Here is a 26,341-nt window from a genome sequence, read left to right on the forward strand (position 1 = left end):
ACATGGTGGGAGGGCAGGAGTGCATATCTTCCTCCATCATGCAAACAGGTTTGCTGCCTGGCAAATGTATGAAGTAGGTTTCCACAAATGTGCAACGTTCAACCATACTGACACTATGGCAGAACATTTCATAGAAGAAGGATCACTTCTTCAGAGAAGACAGTTCCATGTGGATTCCAGTGCACTGGGGGCGGGTGGGGGTAATGGGTCAGTAAACACAGGGGAAAACATTATGGGATCAATAAAGGTGTGATTATCTGCTGCTGGGGTTATTCTGGGGCACCAACTCTATATCTCAGTTTAAGCACTCTACTTTAAGAATTTGGGCACAGAGGGCTGGGGACCTAGACTAAAGCCCTGAAATCCTATTGCAAAGTGGACTAGCTGTAACCTATGCAGTTGAAAATTACTCCATACCACAACTATAGGAGAATACTGTGGGAGCAGGTTTGTCCAGAGGTTTTGGCCAGAATGATGGCAGCTTTGATAAGATAGAGCTGAAATGGATTATTTCCCCCTTTTAACTATATATATCTCTTCTCAATGCAACACCGATTTATAATTTGCAGCAGAGTGAATTACCAGATTTTATAAAAGGAAAACAAAAGTAGATCCTGTGCATAAACATCACTGTCCTGTGTGAATAAGACAAATGGTAAATAAATGATGCTGAAACACATATCATGGGATGTGAAGAAGCTCCTTATTCTCCCAGTTTAGTTAAGTGCCCAGGCATTTATCTCTCTATATGACTTGACCAGAGCAGATATTGAATGAAGCCCATTATAGTGGAATAAGGCTGGAACTTTAGTCACCTGCATTCAACATTCACAAGTTTGCTTCCTAGTCTTATGTTCTTGTTGAGAATAGTAGATGGTAGGGCAGGGGTAGGCAACCTTTGGCACTCCAGCTGTTGTTAAACTACAACTCCCATCATCCCCAGCCAAAATAAATTATAGCTGGGGATGATGAGAGTTGTAGTTCAACAACAGCTGGAGTGCCAAAAGTTGCCTAACCTTGTGGTAGGGTTCAGTTTTCCCTCTAACAGCGACTCCCAGATGTTGTTGACGACAACTTCCAAAATCCTCATCTGCAATGGCTTTTGCTTGGGGATTATGGGAGTTGTAGTCAACAACATCTGGGAATCCCTGTTAGAGGGAACACTAGTAGGGCTTCTCAGTCTCCAGATGTTACTGGACCCATCATCCCCAGTTACAAAGGACAATGTCCAGCAACATCTGGGGACCCAAGTTTGAGAAGTCCTGCCATTGGAGATTCCCCCACCCCAGACAAAAGTATTATATTCCTGTGAAAGCTGAGACAGTCCATAGTGAGAAGTCATCAAGGAACTGTTTTTCACAGCCCAGTTAAATGATATTTTCTGAATATGCCATGACTTTGTATTCATACTTTCCTTGCAGGCCATAACATTTATTTTTAAACACCTTCAACACATTTTCCTGTACAAGTGCATTATGAACATTGCATAGCAATGTTTGCAGAGGAGAAGCTACTGTAGAGGAGAAGTTAAACACAACACAAACACACAATTGCACAAGCTCAATATAAGCTCAAAATAAAGAAACATAGAAGGGTATACACAATTCTTGCTTCAGCAATGGGTGCTGACTCTGCCTTGTGTGCCAGAACAGCAGCAAGCACAGGAAAGAATTCCTTACACAGCAGCAGAGTTCTTTACAAGGTTCTTTCAGGGCGAGGAAGGGTAGAATGTGGTAGGATGCAAGGTCACCACCAGACCCATGCACACTATACTAAGCTCTGTGGAACTAAGCTCCAGTGACTGTTGCTGGTGTCTATCTTATGTTTCTTTTTAGATTGTGAGCCCTTTGGGTACAGGGTTCCATCTTATTTGTTTGTTATTTCTCTGTGTAAACTGCCCTGAGCCATTTTTGGAAGGGCAGTATAGAAATCGAATAAATAAAAATAAAATAACAATAAATTGCATATTACATGTTCAGCATGTGCCTTGGCTCTGGTTGTACCTTTCCAGAGAATATAAGTGGTGTAATCCTCTATTTAAGTGTATAATATAAGTGGTGTCATCCTCTACCGCCCAGAGATGTAAGTTTTGGGCAGTATAAAAATATGTAAAATAAAATAAATAAATAATAAAATAAATATTTTTACCTCTATGCTATGAGGCTCTATACACAGTTCATGTGTAGAGCTTGCAGGGATTCTGCAGGGAGAGAGGACTTGACCCACTCTCCCCGCAGATGATACAGCCCCAAGACCTGGGTGGCCAGATCAGCTGCCCACATAACACGGAGTCGGTAGGGGTGGTGGGGATCAGGGGTCACCTGGCCTCCAGAAGACCCAGCATGCTCTGTGCAAGTGCACGGGGCATGCTGGGGAGAACCCCGAGGCCAGGAGGCTGCTTGTAGTCTCCCAGTCGGGGGTCTACTCATGAGATGCTGCAGTGCAGAGCCACGCCGTGGCAACTCACGATCGGATAAATGGGGTTAGCGGAACGCTCGCCCCACTAACCTCGTTTAAGGGTGGGGGTACTTTCTGCGGTTTGCTGCCGGGAGCCGCGCAGCTCTGGTTGCAGCACACAACCGCGGGAAAGTGGGCTAGGCTCCCTTATCCCGCTTTCCTGTGGTCGTGGAAATCACCTCAATGTCTACTGAAACAGTGTATTTATACACTCACTTAAACTAGGATCAGGAGCTACCCCTAGGGGGAAGGAAAGGGAAAGAAAGGAATGGCTTCCAACGTTTGCAGTATTATCTCTAGTCTTTTCCACCATGCAGATTTACTACAGGAAGGTGATCAAAACAAAAGGAACAGATCATACCCATCATGTTCACAACAGAAAGAAAGCTGCTACTGATAAGGAAGTGTATATCAGAAAGCAGAACTATCATGTCTTGTGAACTCTAGAGTGCCGTCATACCAAATGTCCCAAGAAGCAATAACTTTATTCAGCAGTCACATACTTTGGTACAGATACAAGGTGAACTGGAGCAGTTACGCTCCACTTTGATGGCAATGCAGAAAAAAAAGAACTGGATGACTGCTTGAGATGCAAGTGCGAACACCACTAAATAAATTAATATGGTGCACCAAACATTATTTGAGTCTTTTGGTGAAAGTGTAGTCATGAACTGTAAACGTTAAGAAGTCTTACAAATTCTCTCTCCTCTCACTGTAAGAAAAAAGGCATATAATTATGGTGGCAACAATGTGCATTCAAGACTAGTAGTCTGAAATGAAATGGCAGCCAAGTTACCTGACCTGTCATATTAGTAATCACCTTTCCTTCTATTTAAAATAAACGTTGGTTATGGAATATTTCTATTATTTGGGCCTTTCAAAAAAAATTCCATAATTTGTACAGACATTATTAATATGAATCGAATAGTTTTGGAAATGCCCAAATAATACATACAGCAGGCAACCTTTATGCAGGGGCGTAGCCACCGTTGAGTGATGGGGGGGGTAATTGTCCCCTGGTTACCAGTGCTCAGGGACTGCCTGGGAGTCCTCTCATCCTCCTCCCAGGCACCCAGGCAGCGAACAAAGTGCTCGCCAGCTGGGAAAGACAACAGGTGGTGCATTCTTGCCCCTTGACACCAGTGCATCAGTGTGCTTCTGACGTGAGTACAAGGGACATGGCTGGCATCAGGACATGGCCATGCCATGTGCTGGCTTCTCCCAGTTGGCAAGGACTTAGTTCACTGGTTGGGTGCTTCCTTTCTCTCCCTTACTCTGAGTGATGGAGAGAAAGGAAGTGCCCAGCTGGTGAACAAAGTACTCAATGGCTGGGAGAGGCTGATGATGCCAGCAGTGCCCTTTGATGCCGATCAGTTGGTGCCGGGGGTAGAGCTGGTGTCAGGGGAGCCCATTTTCAAATGTAGTGCCAGGGCCCACTCCAACCTTGCTACATACCTGCTGTGCTGTATTTTATATTCCAAAACTTGTGCCCTTTGAGACCAACACAAATTGCTAACTTTAAAAACGGATAATGAGGTCATGACAAGCATGCAGAATTGCTTTTAAATGGTTATTAAATGACACCATTTTAAAAGGGTGTAAATAAACCTCACTTGGTTAAAAAAATAAAAATGTAAACTATTTCAGATGCAGAGCATTTTATTTTTCCAAATGCAACCTTTTTTCACAAGCATTCCATGGTTTGAATGCGGCAGCTGCCCCACTTACGGCTCTCATCTGGCCTATGGACTTGCGTGGTGGCCATTCTGATGGTCAGTAGGCTGTTGCTGACCACGCAGATGGCTGCCACACATGCACAGAGGCCCGATGAGTGCAGTAGGCAAGGCAGCCACCAAGCACAATGACAGGCAGGGCACTGCTGCTCACAGCAGTTCCCAGGTGTGAGCGGTGTCCATGGTGATGACTTTGAAAGGTGCCACTCGCTGCCCTCCTACGCCACCCTCACTGGCCACCTCTGATTTCTGCTTATGCACTGGACTACAGGATGGAAGGACAGAAACTAATTGTCCGCTGAGTCCTGATGCAGACCCATCCTACTCCGACTGGCAAAAAGCAAATACTGCATGTACCCCAACAACTTATTCTGACTATAGGCATGCTGACATATGGCTGAATATGTACAATGGCAATGCACTATACAATCTATCCACAGAATGTAGTGAGTCCCTTATGATGTACCTTGGAGGTGAGTGATGATAGTGCTTATTAGTGATCCGAAAAAAATGCAATTAAGTGTTCACAGAGATTACCTTAATTGCTTAGGTTAAGAAGCACTGGTTGCAAACTGCCATTTTGCAGAAAGCTCCAAAAATAAAGTGGAAGGGAAGTGGAATGCAAAATTAGTGGTAGAAATAATTTGTCTCTGTTATTGTGAGGAACTTAACAGTTATTGCAGACATGTGAAGAAACTATTCTTTTACCACTGGCTTGTGTCTGAAAAATCAGGGTCCCTGCAGGCTCTACACACAGACTGTGTGTAGAGCCTCATAGTATAGAGGTAAAATGACACAGGTTACCAAGTGTAAAATAAGGATTCACCATCAAGTATACACTCAACAGGGAGCTGCAAAGAATCTTAATCCCCTGACAAATATACAGGAGATCCTCCTTATTCACTGGAGTTCCATTCTCCGCTGCTACCGTGGATATGGAAACCATGAATAAGGAGGCATTGGGATTGCAGGGGGTTAGGTTCCCAGAGGTCGGGAAAATGTTCAAAATAAGAAAATGGCCATAACAATGAGGGAAATGAGTGGCCTACCATGATCTGCGGGTCCTCAGCAGCACAACAATACACCCAATAGCAGAATATCAGGAAGGAGAACCTAAGCTCCATTGCTTTAAAAACAAACAAAAAAACTGGCTAACACCCATAGCAATCTGGAGACACAACAGATTATCCCCAGAATCTGGGAACAGATTCTTTCTTCATCCAGAGAGGCCACTCTTAACTCAGTCAGAGTCTTCCCAAGCAGCAGGGAGAGCATCCAGGGCAGGGTGGGTGGGTGGGTGAGAGCGTGATTTTTGCTGGTCCCCACTGCCTCAGTACTTTTTGCTGCCTCCTCTGCCTTCCAAAAATGTGCCCCTGAAAACTGCATGACACTCAGGGATATATTTTTGGAAGGCAAAGAGCACTTATGGAGGCAGAGGAGAGCCAGCAGGAATTGCTCCCGCTGCTCCCTGAAGACATACTCTGAAAGATTCTGCCTGAAATAAGAGCAGCCTCTCTCTATGGGGATGCAGACCTGCTGGATATCAGCCATTGTGGCTGTTCACACGAGAAGCCCTACCTGGGTTTGCACAGCCCTACCCAGGGAGGGCTGCTTGTGTGCAGCGTCAGGATCGGGTCCGATCTCAGCACTGTCCCGCCAGGTAGCTTGATGCCCCCCCACCCCCGGGCTATTATTGAGGTAGAAGGGCGCAAGCGCACCCTTCTTCCCAAGTCCCTGGTTGTGCGGCAGCCAGAGCGTGCACAAAGCCGGGTGGCAAGAGGATTCAGCATCAGGGAATCCCCCAATGGACCAAACTCCTAGGAAGGTGCATTGTGGGGTGCCGGATTTCCTCTTCCTCTGGCTGCCGGCTCTGCCACTTACGCAGGCACTGCTCGTGTGCTGCGTGAGTGGCAGAACTTTAGAAGCAGCTATGATTGTGTGCAGAGAGGCAGGTAGGAGCCTGCCTCCCCGTCTGCCCTCTCTACCACCAGCACGTCAGTAATGAGAACAACCTTATCTTGAATTACAGAAGAGGCTATGCAGCTTTCTACTCAATGCCGAACCGTCCCTCCTCCCTCCACTGTCCATACCTTGAAATTAGACTTTGCCTTTTTGCTATAAGGACAGTGGCTCTGTGTCTTTAACAAACCAACTCAGTAGATACAGCTTACTTCTTCATCTTGGCACTTTACTTGCCAGTATGCTCCCTGCTGCTTGAATGTTATGGTGAAGACTAATTGCAACTGGATTCCTATTAATCTTACTGTTCTCTCTCCCTTAACCACAACCTCCCCCCCCTATATTTTATTTATCTTTGATCCTTTTGTACAGTGTTTTATGTGAATAATTTGAACTGTCTTGTTGCTTGAGCACAGAAAAAGGAATGGAAAGCAGGTAGAAGAGTAATAGCTGGGCAGATAGGTTGTGATTTGCGGAGTGTATTTAATTAGATTACAGTTTGTTAGTATCTTGTACATATATATTGAGTATTTTGTTACACCATTGGATGTTACAATATATCCTGGTTTGGGTTTTTAAAGGTTAATCCATGTTGAATTCCAGCCTGCCATGCAAAGTTTAAAGGGATGGTGACTTTGTCCATTAAAAAAGTGTCAATAAACATTCTTTTCCTTTTCTAATTCAGTTGGTTGTGGAGGCCAGACACGTTGCACTGACTGAGGTCTTTTACAAAGTATTGTTACTAGGGTTGACAACATAGCATTGGCCAAAATCAGGATACAAGGGGGGGGGCAGTCAGGGGGGACGGGAAGTCTTGGGGATGGGACCTGGCCCTAGGCACGGAGCCTGACCATCGGTGGCCCGTATGTGGCCGCGGTGGCAGCCCCGCTGACCCCACCCCCTGCGTCTGACACAGACACAGGGGCTAGCTACGCCCCCGTATCTGACATCAGACGCGCGGGGTGTGTTCTGGCTCCCGAACAGAGCCTTGTGGCTCAGTTCGGGAGTTGGAGTTCAACTCCTGAAGTGGCCACGTGAGGGGGGTGGTGTCGTGGCTGCGAGGTGCGGCCCCTGATTGGGCGCGGCCTGAGTTCTTTGAACCCATTGGCCCAATGGTGGCTCCTCCCCTGCCTGGCCCCAGGTGGCAAGGGCATGCACCTTCCGGCAGTGGTCGCACAGTGGAAATGGCAGCGAGAGCTGCACGCCCGCCTCACAAACCATAACAGGTGAGGTCGCATGTGTGTGCGCAGAGGCCTTAAATCAGCCCAATCTGCCTCATTTGGGAGGAAGCGATGAGAATTTATCCCCAGGAAATAGGGACATCCCGCACAATGTGGGACAGCTGGCAACCCTCATTGTTACGCTGCCTTGGTTGTCCACAGCCAAGTGGAGTGGCTGTTGCAGAGCACCTTGAACTCTGCTTTCCCTGGAGAAGGGGTCACTGAAGACCTCTGATATATTTGTAATATTTGGTTTATTTATACAAATATACAGGTTGACCATTAGATGAAGCTGGAAATAGCAGAGCATTCTAAAAGCCAGCAACCATTACATTATCCTAAAATGCTAGAGTTCAAGGCTTGCTGCTTTCATCCAAGATTCCATCTCCGTCACACAGCTCAGCTTTGCAAGACTGCTCTTTTTTACACAGACCCTTGGTGGTGGTGGTGGGGGGGTGATCTCACATTCAACCTCTTTTGTTAGATGCATTCCACCTGTTTCTTAACAGACTCATTATAGCTTATTCACAATAGTCAGAGATATTAGGACCCATTCAGGAGCAGACTCTAGGCCTCTTCACCCATCAACCAGTGATTAAACCACAAAAGATTTGCCAGCCATTAATACTACTTCACTTAACACGTCGGTGGTAGTTTACTATGAAGAACTTTATTTAACAAAAGGAATGGCCAGCCAATATTTGGCGGCACACTCATAACAATATTATGCATCATATATACATAAAGAGGATCCATGTGATAGAGTACTTCTGATTTTCTAAAAAAGAATCAAGATTCCAACAGAAACGTCATAATCTATCAGAGCAAGCACAACACTGCAGCAGTAATTAATCTCCTGTGTTCTGCCTTTGATTTTTCTCCTGAACCCAATAATCTTCTGTCGGCTAATATCAAACATTTCCCCCCTCAGGGCAGTAGGCTGAGGTGGATGGCCAGCAGCTGCAAGGATTTCTCATTGCTGCCACTTAAACACAATCATACTGGATGACTGACTTCATCCCACCCATGATGGCGACTGTATGAACCTTCTAAACGTACTTGGCTTCTGCCTGAATTGTCTGCATTTCTTCCTGCAAAATATTTAGAATTTTAAAGCAAGGATAGATGCACATGTATAACAAAGGAATGAATGATATACAGCAGAAGGGTGTTTATCATGAAAAAGTGATATGATTCACAGTAGATCTCAAGACAAATTCTTAAAGGATGGGAAAAGTGCAGAAGTTACACATAATGTGTACCCAAACTTTCTAAATGTAAATGTAAATAAATGCTAAGATCATGAAGAGGATGGAAGAAACAACAACAAAACCACTCGATTGGCAAAGCACACACAACCTATAATTACTAATATGTTACTAATATGTCCTTAGTATTTTACAACAAGCCACCTAATGGCGCAGCGGAGAAGCAACCTGCCTAGAGAGCAAAAGGCTGTTGGTTTGAATCCCTGCTGATGTGTTTCCTAGAATATGGGAAACTCCTATATCAAGCAGCAGCGATATAGGAAGGTGCTGAAAGGCATCATCTCATACTGTGCAGGAGGAGGCAATGGTACACCCCTCCTGTACTCTACCAAGAAAACCACATGGCTTTGTGGTCGCCAAGAGTTGACACCGATTTGATGGCACAATCTTTCCTTTCCTATTTTACAGCTGCTGGAAAAACAGGTCGCAATGATGATGACCATAACCCCAACATCCCCCTCCCCCCCATGCAAAGCTTTAACTGAAATGTTCCTTAGATTGACCACTGTTTGTTAGTTTGCTTTGTTATGGCCAGAACTTTGTTTCTAATAGGTTTAATTCTTTGAAACTCAAGTAACTGGGAGCTGTGGTAGGGTAAGATAAAAAAACAATTTATTTCCTTCTACTCGGCTTTCACCTTCAGATATGACTAGTGTGGATTTGCTTTAATTGGCAAAGAAGAGCAGGCAACCCTAGTGACTCAGACAGTATTCTAAAAGTACTGGATATTATTTCGCAAGTAAAGTACCACTACACTATGAATGACTCAATCATTTTCCTAAGAGTTATTACTTGCAGCGATGAAGCAATGTTAATTGGATAATGGACTGCTGCCAGCTTATTGGCATGACCTACAATACCCTTGGCTGACAGCCACGTATGTCTCTATCACACTTTTTCCCCTGGTAATCTAGATGGGAAGTGGAAACCATTAAAAAAAATCCCAAGTGCTGTTTAACTTCTTATCATGAATTAAAAGCTTAATTAAATGCCTTGTTAAAGGAAGGAAGACTGGTTTCTGTGATTAAATAATCCAAAAACAACACAAATAAGGCTCAAACCAACTCTACATCATTAACCGTTTCCTTGAGAAATAGTTAAATGGGTTTGAATTTAACAGGAACTATTATTAAATCCCTCCTGCTGCCCCACATACAGAAAAGATGTCATGAATCCCCAATGTGAGTTTTCAAATGAATGAAGCTGAGCAATGGACAACCCTACTTCATCATGTGACCAAATATAGACACATTTATGAATGAATCCTGTGTTTTTAGGACAACCTTAGTGCCTTATGACCAACCACAAGATTAATATTGCCTTATTAAAACCAGTACTAAAATGCTGGCTGACATATTGGTGCAGTGTAATATGGGTAGTTCTGAACTGCCTGCACTCATAAAGTAAAGTGTGCCATTAAGTCGATTTCAATTCCCGGTGCCCACATTGCCCTGTGGTTTTCTATTGGTAGAATACAGGAGGGGTTTACCATTGCCTCCTCCCACGCAGTGTGAGATTATGCCTTTCAGCATCTTCCTATATCACTGCTGCTCAATATAGGAGTTTCACTCATACAGCCACCTAAAGTAGCAGTCTTTGTAACAACGTTAAGTACTTAAACTCATGTGATCATACTTCCGTTATGTTACTTACATTATTTCCAAAGTAAGCTGTGTTGTGGAAGGGTTTATTCTATGAATTTAAATATTTGCACATCACCAGTGTATTTTTAGACATGGTGCAGGCAGTTCAGAACTGCACATATTACACTGCGCAACATGTTGACCACTGACTCTTATTTCTTCATTTTGATTTATTGGCTATTCTTAAGAATCAAGGCAGAAAACATTTCATTATCACATTCATAACCTTGCCACTTTTATTTCCATTTTTTAGATTAAGGAATTGAGGTCAAAGGCAACAACCTACTCAAAGAAACCACAAGGATTTGAGTTCAGTTTCTGACATTAGCACTAGTAACAACAACAACAACAACAACAACAACACCTTTGTACGTTAATTGCATTTCCCTTATGTGCTTAAAGCACTTTATTTATATTACTCCAGCAATCTTGTCAGCAAGTCCAGTATTATTTATTATTCCCATGCTACTTGTTGTGAGATTGTAGCCTGCCTAAGGCCACCTAACCAATTCATGGCTGGGTTTCAAACTGGGAATATACAACTCAGGCTCTTAGCTGTTACCCTATACCAGCTACACAGTACAATGTGTAAAGCGCATCTATTTAACTTAAGTGGAATTCATTTACAGTGTTCATGAAGAGAAGAGGTTTAAAATAAGTCAGACAGTGTCACTATTAAGCCAAAACCAACTGCTTATTGTAATACAGAAACACAAGGGAAACCATTTTTAGGCTCACTACAAGAGTGATATAAAGTAAGTCTATTGACTACCCTTCTTAATAACCATAATGCCCGCATAGGTATGTTCTGTGAACATCTAAAGGAAGATCTGAATCACAGTGGCTTAGTACAAAGAAAACTGTTATAAAAATAAAGTACTTTGCAAAATCTTCTCTTTTAGAAATGAATCTAGTGGTTGCATCACTTATTTCTGGGAGTAATCAGTAATGCATATGGTGTTAGCAGTATAATGCGTAGCAAAAATATTCTTGTTTCAGATATGGGCCATGGCTTAAGTAACAGGAATGCTGCACTGTGAGCAGCTTTGTGGTTGACAAATGCCAGAGAAAGTGGAAAAGGGCTTTCAAGAGGAGGGGGAAGGGGAAGGGAAAGGCTAGGAGACATAGAGCCGGGTCTCATGATCAGTGGGACCCGGTTTGGAAAGGTAAGCGGGGAGAGCGGGCTAAGCTTGCTTAGCATGGCGGGAGCAGGGTGGGAGCCCTGGGTGGCCGGATGGGCCGCCCACACGACTGCCGGCTCCGTGACGGAGCCGGCGGGGGCTGAGAGGATCGGGGGCTGCGCGGCCCCCGGAAGCTCCAGTATGCCCTCCGTGAGTGCACAGGGCATACTGGAGAGACCCCCCTGGAACCGGGAGGTGGCTTTTCGCCTCCCCTCTGGGAGTCTACTCGTGAGTAGCCACGGTGCGGAGCTGCGCTGCAGCTACTCACGATTTTAAAAACCGGGTTTGCGGAGCGGGTTGGGGTTGTTTGGTGCATTAGAGAAGGGGTTGTTTGGTGGGTTAACCACTGGAAGGGGTTGTTTGGTGGGTTAACCGCCGGGAGGCAACCGGGCTCGCCTGAGAGTCCGGTGGCTCCCACGATCAGCCAAAATTGGGCTAGGCTGCCCTAGCCTGATTTCGGCTTATCATGGGAATAGCCTAATAATGTGTTGGGAAGCCAATGGTAGAAGAAGCCACTATGTTATTGAAAAGGGCACAAGAGCTCCATACATACAGCAGGGACATCCGTGACCCCCCCCCCAACCAATGTGCCAGCTGTTGTTAGAGATGGTAGGGAAGGTGGAGCCTGCACTTTGCACACAGGTTTCACTCTAGATCATGTGGCCTTTGGATCTCATGATCCCAGAAAGCTGCACCGGTGATTCCTACAGTCAGAAAGTCAACATATTTGAACATAAGAACATAAGAACAGCCCTGCTGGATCAGGCCCACGGCCCATCTAGTCCAGCATCCTGTTTCGCACAGTGGCCCACCAGATGCTGCTGGAAGCCACAGACAGGAGTTGAGGGCAGGCCCTCTCTCTGGCTGTGACTCCCCTGCAACTGGTACTCAGAGGCACCCTGCCCTTGAGGCTGGAGGTGGCCCACAGCCCTCAGACTAGTAGCCATTGATAGACCTCTCCTCCATGAAGTCATCCAAACCCCTCTTAAAGCCATCCAGGTTGTTGCCTGTCACCACATCCTGTGGCAGAGAGTTCCACAAGCGGATCACGCGTTGTGTGAAAAAGTACTTCTGTTTGTTGGTCCTAGACCTCCTGGCAATCAAATTCATGGAGTGACCCCTGGTTCTAGTGTTGTGTGAGAGGGAAAAGAATCTCTCTCCACTTTCTCCACGCCATGCATGATTTTATAGACCTCTATCATGTCTCCCTGCAGTCGTCTTTTTTCTAAACTAAAAAGCCCCAGGTGTTGTAGTCTTGCCTCATAAGAAAGGTGCTCTAGGCCCCTGATCATCTTGGTTGCCCTCTTCTGTACCTTCTCCAGTTCAACAATGTCCTTTTTAAGATGTGGTGACCAGAATTGTACGCAGTACTCCAAGTGTGGTCGCACCATAGTTTTGTATAAGGGCATTATAATGTTAGCCGTTTTATTTTCAAATCCCTTTCTAATGATCCCTAGCATGGAATTTGCCTTTTTCACAGCTGCCGCACATTGAGTCGACACTTTCAACGAGCTGTCCACCACAACCCCAAGATCCCTCTCCTGGTCCGTCACCGACAGCTCGGATCCACACAGCATATACTTGAAGTTGGGGTTTTTCGTCCCAATATGCATAACTTTACACTTGCTAACATTGAACCGCATTTGCCATTTTGTCACCCACTCCCCCAGTTTGGAGAGATCCTTTTGGAGCTGCTCACAATCCGTTTGGGATTTCACTACCCGGAAGAGTTTGGTGTCATCTGCAAATCTGGCCACATCGCTGTTTACCCCTGCTTCTAGATCATTTATGAATAAATTAAAAAGTACCAGTCCCAGTACAGATCCCTGGGGGACCCCACTTCTTACTTCCCTCCATTGTGAAAATTCTCCATTTATACCTACCCTCTGTTTCCTGTCTTTCAACCAGTTAGCAATCCACACATGTACTTGTCCCCTTATCCCATGACAGCTAAGTTTCCTCAAGAGTCTTTGATGAGGAACTTTGTCAAAAGTTTTTTGGAAGTCCAGGTAGACTATGTCAACTGGATCACCTTGATCCACACACTCGTTGACACTCTCAAAGAAGTCCAAAAGGTTGGTGAGGCAAGATTTACCTTTGTGGAAGCCATGCTGGCTCACTCCCAGCAGGGCCTGTTCTTCTAGGTGCTTTACAATTTTATCCTTGAGGATGCTCTCCATCAATTTGCCTGGAACGGACGTTAGGCTAACTGGCCTGTAATTTCCTGGATCGCCCCTGGATCCCATTTTGACAATCGGTGTTACATTTGCTACTCTCCAGTCCTCTGGTACAGAGCCCGATTTCAGGGATAAGTTAAATATTTTAGCAAGGAGGTTTGCAATTTCACATTTGAGTTCTTTGAGGACTCTTGGATGGATGCCATCCGGCCCTGGTGATTTGTTAGCTTTCAGTTTTTCCAGACAGTTTAGAACATCATCCCTTGTCACTTCTATCTGACTCAGCTCTCTAGACTCCACCCCTAAAAAGCCTGGTTCAGGAACAGGTATATGCTCAGTATCCTCTGCCGTGAAGACAGACGCAAAGAACTCATTTAGTTTCTCTGCAACCTCCATATCCTCCTTAATAATCCCTTTCACTCCCTCATTGTCTAATGGTCCAACCGCCTCCCTGGCAGGTTTCCTGCTTCTGATGTACTTAAAGAAGTTTTTGTTATTCCCCTTGATACTTTTGGCTAAATGTTCCTCAAACTCTCTTTTTGCCACCCTTATTGTCACCTTGCATTTCTTTTGCCAGAGTTTGTGTTCCTTTGTGTTCTCTTCGTTTGGACAGGCCTTCCAATTTCGGAAGGAAGTCTTCTTCCCTTTTATGGCTTCCTTGACAGTACCCGTTAGCCATGCTGGCATCCTCCTGGACTTAGTGGTACCTTTCCTCCTTTTGGGTATACAATCTAACTGGGCTTCTAGTATTGTGGTTTTGAGTAAACTCCATGCACTCTGGAGCGAAATGACTCTCCTGAGTTTCCCCCTCAGCTTTCTTTTTACCATACTCCTCATTTTGGAGAAGTTTCCTCTTCTGAAATTCAAAATGTCTGTGTTAGACATCCTTGGTGATTCTCTCCCCGCATGTATGCTGAATGTGATAGCACTGTGGTCACTGTTCCCTAAGGGGTCGTTGACACTGACATCACGCACCAGGTCCTGGGTGTCACTCAGAATTAGATCCAAGGTTGCCTTCTCTCTGGTCGGTTCCATGACCAACTGTTCTAGGGCACAGTCATTTAGCGTATCTAGAAATTTGACCTCTTTGTCCTGACTTGAATGTGAATTTACCCAGTCTATGTGTGGGTAGTTGAAATCACCCATAATTACAGCCCTGCCTCTCTTTGACGCCTCCCTGATTTCCTCCTGCATTTCCCAGTCACTGTCGGCATTTTGATCCGGAGGGCGATAGCACGTCCCCAGTAGCACGATTCCTTTCCGGCCTTGTACAGTCACCCACAGGGTTTCTGTGGAGGACTCCAGTCCACTTAGGTTTTCTAGCATGTTAGATTCTATCCCTTCTTTAACATACAGTGCTACCCCTCCTCCAAGGCGCCCCTCCCTGTCCTTTCTATAGAGTTTATACCCAGGGATAACAGTGTCCCACCGGTTCTCACTGTTCCACCATGTTTCTGTTATGCCAACTATGTCTATTTCTGCGTTAGCAACCAAGCTCTCCAGCTCACCCATCTTGGCTCGGAGGCTTCTGGCATTGGCATACAAGCACCTATACACTGAATCTCTCCCCTAATGTATGCTATTCTTTTGACTCTTTGACCTGCTGTCACAGGCTCCCCGTCTGCTCTTTATGCGGTTTTGCTCCGTCCCCTTCTGTTTTATTTGCATTCTTTGCAGCCTCACACTTTAAAGGATGGCTTTTGCCAAACGGGATACTGCCCAGCTCCCATCGGCTGTTCCCCAGGTGTCATTTTAAAAGCTGCTCTGCAACCTTTTTTATTTTAAGCGCCAGCAGTCTGGTTCCATCTTGGTTCAAGTGCAGCCCGTCCCTTTTGTACAGGCCTTGCTTGCCCCAAAATGTGTCCCAGTGCCTAACAAATCTAAACCCCTCCTCCCGGCACCAACGTCTCATCCATGCATTGAGACCCCTCAGCTCTGCCTGTCTCACTGTACTTGCACGTGGAACAGGTAGCATTTCTGAGAATGCTACCTTGGGGGTCCTGGACTTCAAAATGCTACCTATCAGCCTAAATTTGGCTTCCAGGACCTCCCGACTGCATTTCCCCACATCGTTGGTGCCGACGTGCACCACGACAGCTGTCTCCTCCCCAGCACTGCCTAGGAGCCTGTCTAGATGCTGCGTAATGTCCGCAACCTTCGCACCAGGCAGGCAAGTCACCTTGAGGTCAACACGCGGGTCACAAACCCATCTCTATCCCCCTAATGATCGAATCACCCACTACAAGGAGCCCCCCACCCCCCAGAAGAGTATCCCCTGTGCGAGAGGATATGGGCTCATCATCCACGGAAGGGGTCCCTTCTAAAGGAGCATTTCCCTCTTCCTCAGACCGATGTCCTCCTTGCCCAAGACCTTCATTCTCCCTGACAGCAGAGGAGCTACCAGCCCTGGAGTGGGATGCCTCTACCACATCCCTGAAGGTCTCGTCCACATGCCTCTCTGTCTCTCTGAGCTTCTCCAGATCCGCCACCTTGGTCTCGAGGGAACGGATTTGTTTCCTGAGAGCCAGGAGCTCCTTGCACCGAGCACACACCCATGACTTCTGCCCATGGGGCAAATAGTCGTACATGTGGCAGTCGTACATGTGGCAGTGCCCCTTCCCCTGCTGACCTTCTATCTTCATATTGTTTTAGTTGGCTCTTTACAGTATATAGGGAGCTTACTGTCCGTTTATTAGATAGTTTATTTGGATAGGTCTCAGCTGTAATGGTCAGCTATTTAACTGTCCAAACAGCCTTTCCCAAGAATATGAGGGATATGAGGGAGGGATATGTACTTACGTTCTCTTCTCCACCAGGCTCCTTGCGATCCTTGTGATCGCAGGGGCTTGTTCCAGGCTCACCCGCACACTTCCCGCTAAACTCCTGCAAAACTCCTACGTCCTGTTTGCTATCCCTGTTCGCTATGCTCTCGGGCCTTCACCTCATATGTAGAGTAGGCTTCCAACTGTCACACAGGATGTGGCTTTTCTCTCTGGTCTCCATGTCTTAGTACTCAGAATTATTCCTAAATGGTATAATTTGCTCAAGTTATAATAGTTTTGTTACAAGAGAATTCAGATAGTACCGCAAGACTGTGAGTTGTATGTAAAGAAAGTCAATCCAAACTAGGCACCATTGAAATCAATCAGATAAGTTCTCATTGGTTTCAAAGGAACTTATTCAGGATTCACATTATTTGGATACAAACCAGTGTTTCTAGAGGGTGAAGATCATCAGCTACCTGAAAGGGGGCCCTAGGCAGGAGCCATGAGGAAGGGAAGGAAGCCGAATAAGACACATCCTCCCAAGCCCTTGACACTGAAAGCCCTGTCCAAGACCCTTTTTTGTCTGAGCAGCTAATTCCAACCTAGGACAGCTTCTCCCATTACGATTCCATACATATAGACATTAACATTTATATAAAGATTACACACGGACACAGACATGATGTGCAAACCATTTTGACGTTGAAACATTTTTACTCAAAATGAGCTGTTTCAACTGTTTTGAGCTTGAAAACAAACCGCTCTTTAAATAAAGGGCCCGTTTTGAGCTCAGAACAAAACAACCCCATTTTGATCAGAACATTTTGACGTTTCAAGTGCAATTTTGGAGGCCTGTTTTTCCCTTGTTGATTGATTTTCTGGCACTGGCTTCCAATTGGCTTGTGATCTACTTGCCTCTTGGTTGGCTTATTATCATACAAATCAAGTGTTGTCAAGGGCAACTGTGCCCCACTGGCTGGGAGACAGAGGAGGGAACACAAAAGGAGGGAGTTTCGAAATGTATTTAAAGGGACTCGGAGGCAGAGAGAGCCCTTACAGTGTGCCTCCCTTGAAAAGGATACTTCAGGAGAGGAGGAAGGAAGGCTTTAGTCTGTGGTTTCCTTTTCTCAGCACTGAGAATAATATGTTGTGCTATTACTGCTATAACTATCTGGTTTTGCTGGATCTCAGATTGACAAAGGCAGAACCTGGATGCCTTCCTTTCCCAAGTTGTGGTTTGTTTTGTTTGTGAGATACTTCATCAGATAGTGTGGTGAGAAATGGACAGAAATGGTAGCTCTGAGCATGTAATATTTCTGGGTGATTGCTGTTATGAGCTCCATGTCTGGCCTTGAGACTAACTTGTGCTTCACTCTAGGGATGTGCATGGGACCAGTGGGGGTTGGTTCAAAGGCGGGGGGCATAGCTTTAAGGGTGGGGGAGGATGCCCTTACCTCCTGCTGCATTTCCCCACTGGCGCTCCATTTAAAAAGTCTCAACTGGGGCAGTAGCGTACCTCCCTGCTGCCTCGGTGTCCTCGGCTGGAAGTAAAAAGACGTACCCAGTGCTCATGTGCGCACATGGCGCATGCATGTTGCATTTGGTCACGTGTATGCCAGCGAGTGTGCGGGTGCGACGTGCGCACGAGTATGCCAGGTATGCGCATGAGCGTTGGGTACTTCCTTTTACTTACGGCCGAGGAGGACACCGGGGCGGCAGGGAGGTGTGCTGCAGCCCCAAAAGATACTTTTAAAATGGAGTGCCGGTGAGGGAAATGTGGCGGGAGGTGTAAGAGCACCCTCCCCCGCCCTTAGAGGCACGCTCCTTGCCTTTGAACTGGTTTGGAGGCCCCTAAAGGGCCTCCGAAGCAGTTCCGTCCATATACCTACTTCACTCACTGCTCCGGTCTGTTCTGCAATCTGCATTGCAAGGTCTACTCAATCAAAATGTGACTGAAGTTCCACTATTTGAGCTTATGGCTATGCTTGCTGCTTAGTGAGCTGCTGTGGCAACTGTTGCTATATTAGGATCATAAGGAGTCATAACTGTATGTGAGAGAACAACTTGTGTCAATGATATTACTGCAGTGTAAGCAATGTGGTTGGCCGTGGATTCTGTGTCAGTCATTAAGAACATAAAAATGGGGGGGGAGCCCTGCTGGATCAGGCCCAAGGCCTATCTAAGCCAGCATCCTGCTTCACACAGTGGCCCACCAGATGCCTCTGGGAAACACACAGACAAGAGCTGAGGACATGCCCTCTCTCCTGCTGTTGCTCCCCTGCAACTGGTATTTACAGGCATCCTGCCTCTGAGGCTGGAGGTAGCCTATAGCCCTCAGACTAGTAGCCATTGGTTGACCTGTCATCCATGAATTTATCTAAACCCCTCTTAAAGCCATCTAGGCTGTTGGCTGTCACCACATCTTGTGGCAGAAAATTCCATAGGTTGATTATATATTCTGTCCACGGTCCTAAATTTCTTGGGAATTCCAGAATTCCTAAAATTCCAGAAGTTGATTATACATTGTGTGAAGAAGTACTACCTTCTGGTCTTAACTTTATTGGCAATCAGTTCCATTCTTCTTTTTTTTTTTTTTGGCCATTTTTGGACTGTGTTTGAAAAGTGTGCTGTGTTGAGAAGGACAGATTCTCTGTTTCTGCAGTGTTTTTCAAGGCAGGGTTGCAAAATGCATTGCAAACTCCAATGGAAAACTTGTGTGCAGTGCAGTTTGTGAGTACAGATTATTCTGGCCACAGGGAAAAATGGGGAAACTTGAAACACCCCATTGTTCCCCATGGGTAGCTCCTAGGGACACCAGATTAGATTAGACATGATGGATGCTACCTACCACTGAACCCACAAAAGATATGGGAAAGTGAGCAATTTCAAACAAATTTTTAACCTTTCTCCAAAACCGCCATAGGATCCTATTGTGATTAAATGTTTCGGCCATATGCATTTTGTTTCAAGCTCGAAACAAAACACAAAATCCATTTCATGCACATCCCTGACACACTCTCATGTATATATACTGTATTTTAAACTGAAGGCACTGCTGCACACCTTTCTTTTACTGGACCAAATCAGAGATTTGAAAGCAGAAGCAGAAATTAGCTTGTAGATGTGTTTATCAATCTGAAAAAAGATGTTGTACAGCTATTCTTACATTCCCATTTTCATATGCGAGTGTGCTTTTGCATATATGAGAGTGTAGGTTGGATACTATGCTATCATGAGGGCTAGAAACATTTAAGAAAATCTTCATCTACAAATTGCCCAATTGTATCAGCTATTGATAAGGTACTAAGTAAAGATACAGTGTTAAATCTTTCAACATAGGAAGCCACTCAGACTTTTAAAAGTACTCCTACACAAAGTGTTGGAAATATCCTTTTTAAGCAGCAAAGATTATAGCTATGTTCTTTTGATTGTTCTCAAGTATCATCCAACTACTCATAACAGCAAAAATGTCCCAGTAACACTCTTTTGACCCAGCAAGTCTTAGCTTGGAGATAGTGTTCCTTGACAAAGCATCACTTCTTGAGCTTGGGAGAAGAGCTACTGAATGTCCTGTTCTCTTGGTTGCTTTCTGTTAGGTATGATCCCTCTCCCAGCAACTCATACGGGCTCCTTCTACCTATACATCCCTTCCAGATCACTTTCCAGCTGGTGCTTGAGAAACAGATTAACATTGTATTCAAGACTCTCTGTACCTTTGACGACCTCCCCCCCCCCTCCTTCCTGCTTGCCTATTTGCTCTTGCTTGGCAGGTTCCTTTATGATGCCTCTCTCCTAGCTCTGCAGACCAGTGAGACTCTCTCCCTAGCAGGGAAGGAGACTGATTTGCCATCATTTCCTGCTCTCCCTTTAGAGACTAACCAACAGTCATGCAATGTCAGATCTGAGAACATGCCAGGCATTGATGTTTATCAGGGTTAGCAGATGTACAACCAGCTGACCATGCGAGTGATAGGTTTTGCTGTTGTTCTCTCTCTGTTTGCTACCATGTTAGATGGCTTTCTTTTTAAACATGACAGAAGAATGAAGATATACTGTACCTCCTCTGGCAGGCTGACCACCAGATCATTTTCTGTCTGCCCGACCAACACCTGCAAGAAGTATTCGCTGCATGCAGCCAGCACAGCCCGGTGGGCTCGGAACTCTTTCCCCTCCACAATCAAAGTCACATCACAGAGAATATCCTGCTTCCGCTGGTCATTGAGGCACAGGAGGATATTGGTACAATGGACTGTTGACTCATATACATACATGGGGGATTCAGTCTTCTCATCCACAGACATTCCGTTCACACCCTAAAATAGAAACAATAGCCAAATAAAGGAGAGAGTTAGGGCTGAAGAGTTATCACAGTCCTTGCAAAGAACGGAAGATTACATCATGATTCTGTGTCCAGCATGGTTTAGCCAGCTCTCTGCAGAACTGCTGATCAGCACTTTAATTCTTAGCTGGAACAAAGAACTCAAGAAATATAGATATGTCTCTAGAAAGACAATTGCTTTATATGCTTTTACTTGACCCACTTAGCTCTTTCTTCTCCACAATATTGAATCAGAGATACAGAATATGGTTCTTGAAATGTTAAGGGCTATCGATTAACACTGTTTTAATAGATATGCGTCAGGAAAAAGTACAGAGTGGGGACAGGAAAGACAATAAAAACATTCTATCTATCTATCTATCTATCTATCTATCTATCACATTTGTATGCTGCTCCAAACTTCCATCTCTGGGCAGTCTTGTGGCAGAGACAGACTTTTCAACCCATACGTCTCTCATTTTAGAATGACTGAACAAAGCAAGAGCTAATTAGCACCATTTAGAATTAGTTGTTGTTCCATAGGACTGTGTGAAATTCCTACTCTGTACATGAATATTTACCAGCATAAAAAGGGGGTAGTGTTTTTTAAAAATTATAAACATACCTGTGAGAAAACAATAGTAGTGTGACAAAATAATATTTAAGGACTCAACCATATATCCCTACCTCTCCACATAAAAGTGGTAGAAGAAACTTTAGAAGAAGAAACAAAACAGAGAAACCAGTGAGAGATTGTGGATGGATATAATTCAGAACACATCTGTCCAGTAAAGATGCAAAGGAGGTAACATTCTGCATTAAAAAGGAGAATCCAAAAAATCCCCACCAGAGAATATTGTTGCACATTGCACACCCAAAGAAGACTGGCAAGTACACAACATCACAAAAATGGAACCAACCTTGTCTGGGCCAAAAGTCTTATATAACAGTCTACATGGCACGGATAGTATTTGAGAGAAACTGACATTTGCAGTATGCAGTGCTGTGTCTACACCAAAGCTACAACACAGATATCCATATGTAAACTTTGTTGGACTATAACTATATTGACTGATCTACTTGTCCTTTTAAAAAGAGACTTACCCTACCTTTTAAAATGTACGCCTATATACTAAAAAGGTAACATATAGAAGTGTAGGTCAATTGCAAAGTATTTCTTTTCCTTTCTCATTTTGATTTTCATTTCTATTTTCAGGATGCATCGGAAAATATGGGACAAGGAGCCAAGACATATCTCTGAGATTAACAAAGAGGAAGAAAGTCATCTTTAATTTATTCAGGTATTCATGCCATAGAAAACCAAGTATAGATGCAAAAGACATAATTCAGGGAGGGTAGTGAAAGCCATTAGCAAATAGGCAAGATGAGGAGATATTGCAAAAGGAAAGGATGCTCTAAGACTATAAATAAGAAGTGACATCGGATATATAACATGAATGCAAGCCAAAAGGGATTACTTTAATGTCCTTACAGCATTTCAATGAGTGAAAAAGCATATTCCACCCACCCTCACTTGTAAAGGAAATGGTGTCTGGGAGACAGTGAGGAGAGTTTAAGATATACAGCCAAGAGCCCACAAGCTCAGGCACCATGGCAACTGCCCCTCCTCTCGTCTCTGACTTCTCTTTGGAGACATGCAAAACCTCTAAAGCACAGTGGGAAGAAAAAGATGAGACCTTGTCTTTCCCCCCAAGCCTATAATGCAGGAGAGGGGCAAGGTCTTCTCTCTGACTTGCTTCACTCTATGCTTTGGAGGCATTCTGAGTGTTTCTTAAGAGCAGCACAAAATCAGAGGAACCTGTTTCCCCTCTGAGATTGGAACTCAGGTGTGAGGCAGGGTCTCACAGGTCTCCAAAGGATAGCATAAAGTCATTCTGAATGTCTCTGAATGTCTCACAGCCAGAGATGAGATCTGCCCCTTTTGCAATTCTCCTGTGCATGCAAGAGGACTAAGGGCAGTGGCAGGCTCTGTGACAACCAGAAATAATGCTGGCTCCCAAGACCAGCCAAAGTTGTGGAATTTTGGTTATAGCAGTAGTGGTACTCTAGCCACATCTGCAATACAGTCCATGATGAATATAAATTGCATCACACAATAAGGTCAAAACTTCACACCAAATAAGCAGCCTGGGCTATGTCAAGAGACTCTCTTGGTATAACAAGCACAACCAGACTACACTGGGCAAGGCTTCACAGAAACAGTGGGTGGGGATATATCGACTGATACATCAGTTCTTGGTGTTGAAAGCAGGCAATGCTATGCTATGAGCTTGAATACATATTAGTCTTGCTACATTGCCAAAAGTGGCATCTCTATGTCAAGATCTCCACCCCATCTGTAACATTTAAGAGCTTGTAGCCATCATGTAGTGAGCACCACACATTCCCTGGCAGTTGTTCGTGGGCGCAGCTAGAGCAGAACCTTTAGAGACAAGAGATGGGGCTTGTAAATCCTGCTATTTATCCCCATAGCAGGAGTTATGTGTGCTCTGGCCTATACTAGGGATATGCAGAATGTTTCGAGCTCAGCTGGTTCGGACTCAAAATGGGCCATTTTGAGAGTTCCAAGCTTGAAACAGAATGCTTCAAATGAAGGGCCTGTTTCAAGCTTGGAACAGAACAACCCCATTCCAAGTCAGAAAGTTCAGAGCATCATTTGGAGGCATGTTTTCCCCTTGCCTGTTGGTTTTGGCACTGGCTTCTGATTGGCTTCTTGCAACTGGCTAATAACAAGCCAACCAAGAAGCAAGGAGAATGTTCCGACAGAATGTTCTGGATGTTTGTGTTCCGTTCTGAGCTCAGAATTGAACGCAAACCCCGTTCCATGCACATCCCTAGTCAATAAAGTGCTTCAGCAGCACTTGCATCCTGTTATTCAAAGTCCTCCGTTATGTCTCCATTAACCTATTCCTCCAGAGGTGGGTTCTGCTCCTTTACATAGGGGTGCACGCGCATGTGTGCGCATGTGTGTGTGTCTACAGACAGTTTCTTTTGCTGTTTTGACATTAAAGTTTCTCTTCCATAAATGCAATAAGGAGTCTCTGAAGTTACATTAAATTGTTATCTCTCAACATAGTTATATCCAGGAGAAAACAAAATCCTTTTATGTTGTATAAATTCTACAAATCACAAAGATTTAAAAATGTTGCCACGTAATGTGGTCCATTACAAACAAAAAATGTGCAGTTAGCACTTAAAAAACGAAACCCTTGCATGTATATCCTATATCTCCTGTAATTAAGGGAGATTGTTTTTTTGTTTTTTTTTAAAAAGGCTTTCTCAGTCCTAGAGAAATGAATCTGGACTGTGAGAAGGTAAGAGAAATATGATTTCAATTACAGCAATATAATAATCCACACTTGTAAAACCCAGTCAAAGGCAGTAGCAGGTAGACCAAAATGTTCAACAGGTAACTCAATTTCAATCTCTCATTTAGAGAAAATAGAATTACGACAAACCTGAAAAAAACTTTGCAATTCTTGCCATCTCTAGTCAGAAAAATACATGCAACTACAGTAATGAATACAGGCAGCAATAACTTCCCGGGCATCAGGATATACTTTAGTTGAATCCCCATGCACCTTTGGTACATAATCACTGGGATGTTCTTCTGTGTGGCTCCTCTTCATCCCAAATCCTGAATACATAGTAAGATGAAGAGCAGAGCTTTATTTGTTATTAAATGCTGAAATGTGAAACAGTTTATAACCATGTGAAGCTACCAGCTATTTGGGAGTATTAACCCCCCCCCAATTAATTACCAATTACAACATTCAAAAACATGAACATAAAGATAGAAATAATGAAATGTAATTGCACGTTATTATTATGATTCTTTAGCTGTTGCAAATATGATACAAGACTGATTTAGATTAATAATTCATTCAGCAATAACGTATCAGGAAAAGATAATTATACAGTGCCACAATTCTCACGCTGATTTCTGTAATTACAGATTACAACAGTGTTAGCAATTTAGAAAAGGTTAGGGAGCGGCAGTAATTTGCCATGTCATCCTCAGCCACATTAACATCTCTTTCTTAGAGCACTGGGGATAATTGAAAATACACTCAGAGGTCATGAAGTGCTATGGGGCCTTCTCTTTATGTCCACTGCAAACCATGCCATACATGGGGATATTAGCAGCCCATAGTACTTATCTTTTCAAATTGTTTACATAACTGGTACATACAGGATAAAAAGGGAATTGCCAATTGGTTAAGAATTAATAAAATAAAAGGATGATTTGAAGCCAGAGTTAAGCACTTGTAAATCCCACTGATTTCAGCAGGACAGATTTAAGCACACCTAATGCTTTTATTAAAATCTATGGTACTTAACAATCAAAGGCATGAAGACCAGAGCATTAAGGAAAAGGAAAAAGGAGGCTATATTAATGACATTTGTAGAACAGCAAGTATGTAAACAGGCTGTAAGGAAAAAAGAGAGGATGTGGTATAGTCAGAACTGGATACCATAAGAACATAAGTCAAGCCCTGCTGGATCAGGGCCAAGGCCTATATAGCCCAGCATCCTGTTTCACAAAGTAGCCCACCAGATGCCTCTTGGAAGCCCACAGGCAATAACTGAGGGCATGCCCTTTATCCTACTGCTACTCCCCTGCAACTGATATTTAGAGGCATTGTGACTAGTACCCTTGTCTCTCAGACTAGTAGCCACAGACTAGTAGCCACAGATAGACCTGTCCTCCATGAATTTATTTAAACTCCTTTTAAAGCCATCCAGGCTGCTGGCTGTCACCACATCTTGTGGCAGAGAATTCCATAGATTGATTATATATTGTGTTGTCGGACCTAAATTTCTTGGCAATCAGTTTCATCAAATGACCCCTGGTTCTAGTGCTAGGTGAGAGCGAGAAAAATTTCTCTCTATCAGCTTTCTCCACCACACATGATTTTATACATCTTTATCATGTCTCCCCTCAGTAATCTTTTTTCTAAACTAAAAAGCCCCACCTGTTGAATCCTTGCCTTGTAAGGAAGGTGCTCTAGGCCCCTAACAATCTTGGCTGCCCCCTTCTAAACCTTTTCCAGTTCTACAATGTCCTTCTTCAGAGAGGAGAGCTGGTATTGTGGTAGCAAGCATGACTTGTCCCCCTAACTAAGCAGGGTCTGCCCTGGTTGCATATGAATGGGAGACTTGATGTGTGAGCACTGCAAGATATTCCCCTCAGGGGATGAAGCCGCTCTGGGAAGAACAGAAGGTTTCAAGTCCCAACCTGGCTTCTCCAAGATAGGGCTGAGAGAGATTCCTGTCTGCAACCTTGGAGCAGCCGCTGCCAGTCTGTGAAGACAATACTGAGCTAGATAGACCAACGGTCTGACTCAGTATATGGCAGTTTCCTATGTTCCTATGTTCAGATATGGTGACCAGATGTCCTTCTTCAGATATGGTTAAAAACAGTGGCTTACATTCTGTGCAACGCCCTGTTGATTCAAAAGCAGAGCATGGTTCCATGCTACTCTAAAGCCTGTCCATGCAGCTAGCAAGTGTGGAAAGGCTTCTTGACTATTAATACTGAGTCCATGACTATTAATACTGAATCCTCAATGTAACAAAGCTGCTCTAATCAGGAATG

General features: G+C 44.4%; 1 protein-coding gene across 9 annotated transcripts in view; it reads right to left on the reverse strand.

Moving 5' to 3' along the window:
- BACH2 (BTB domain and CNC homolog 2) overlaps positions 1-26,341 on the reverse strand; it is a 265,324-nt gene that overhangs the window by 49,459 nt on the left and 189,524 nt on the right. For 8 of the 9 annotated variants that reach the window (XR_008314256.1, XM_053287404.1, XM_053287400.1 and 5 more), the window contains one exon: positions 20,462-20,716. Coding sequence is in view for 8 of the 9 variants with exons in the window: in XM_053287399.1 (XP_053143374.1) it covers positions 20,462-20,716 (255 nt within the window). In the remaining variant the exon portion in view is untranslated. Of the gene's footprint in view, positions 1-20,461; positions 20,717-24,200; positions 24,294-26,341 lie in introns of those variants that run through there. The other variant, XM_053287405.1, reaches the window with a different exon arrangement.

Source organism: Hemicordylus capensis, chromosome 1 (genome assembly GCF_027244095.1).
Source record: "Hemicordylus capensis ecotype Gifberg chromosome 1, rHemCap1.1.pri, whole genome shotgun sequence".
NCBI classification, from domain to species: domain Eukaryota; kingdom Metazoa; phylum Chordata; class Lepidosauria; order Squamata; family Cordylidae; genus Hemicordylus; species Hemicordylus capensis.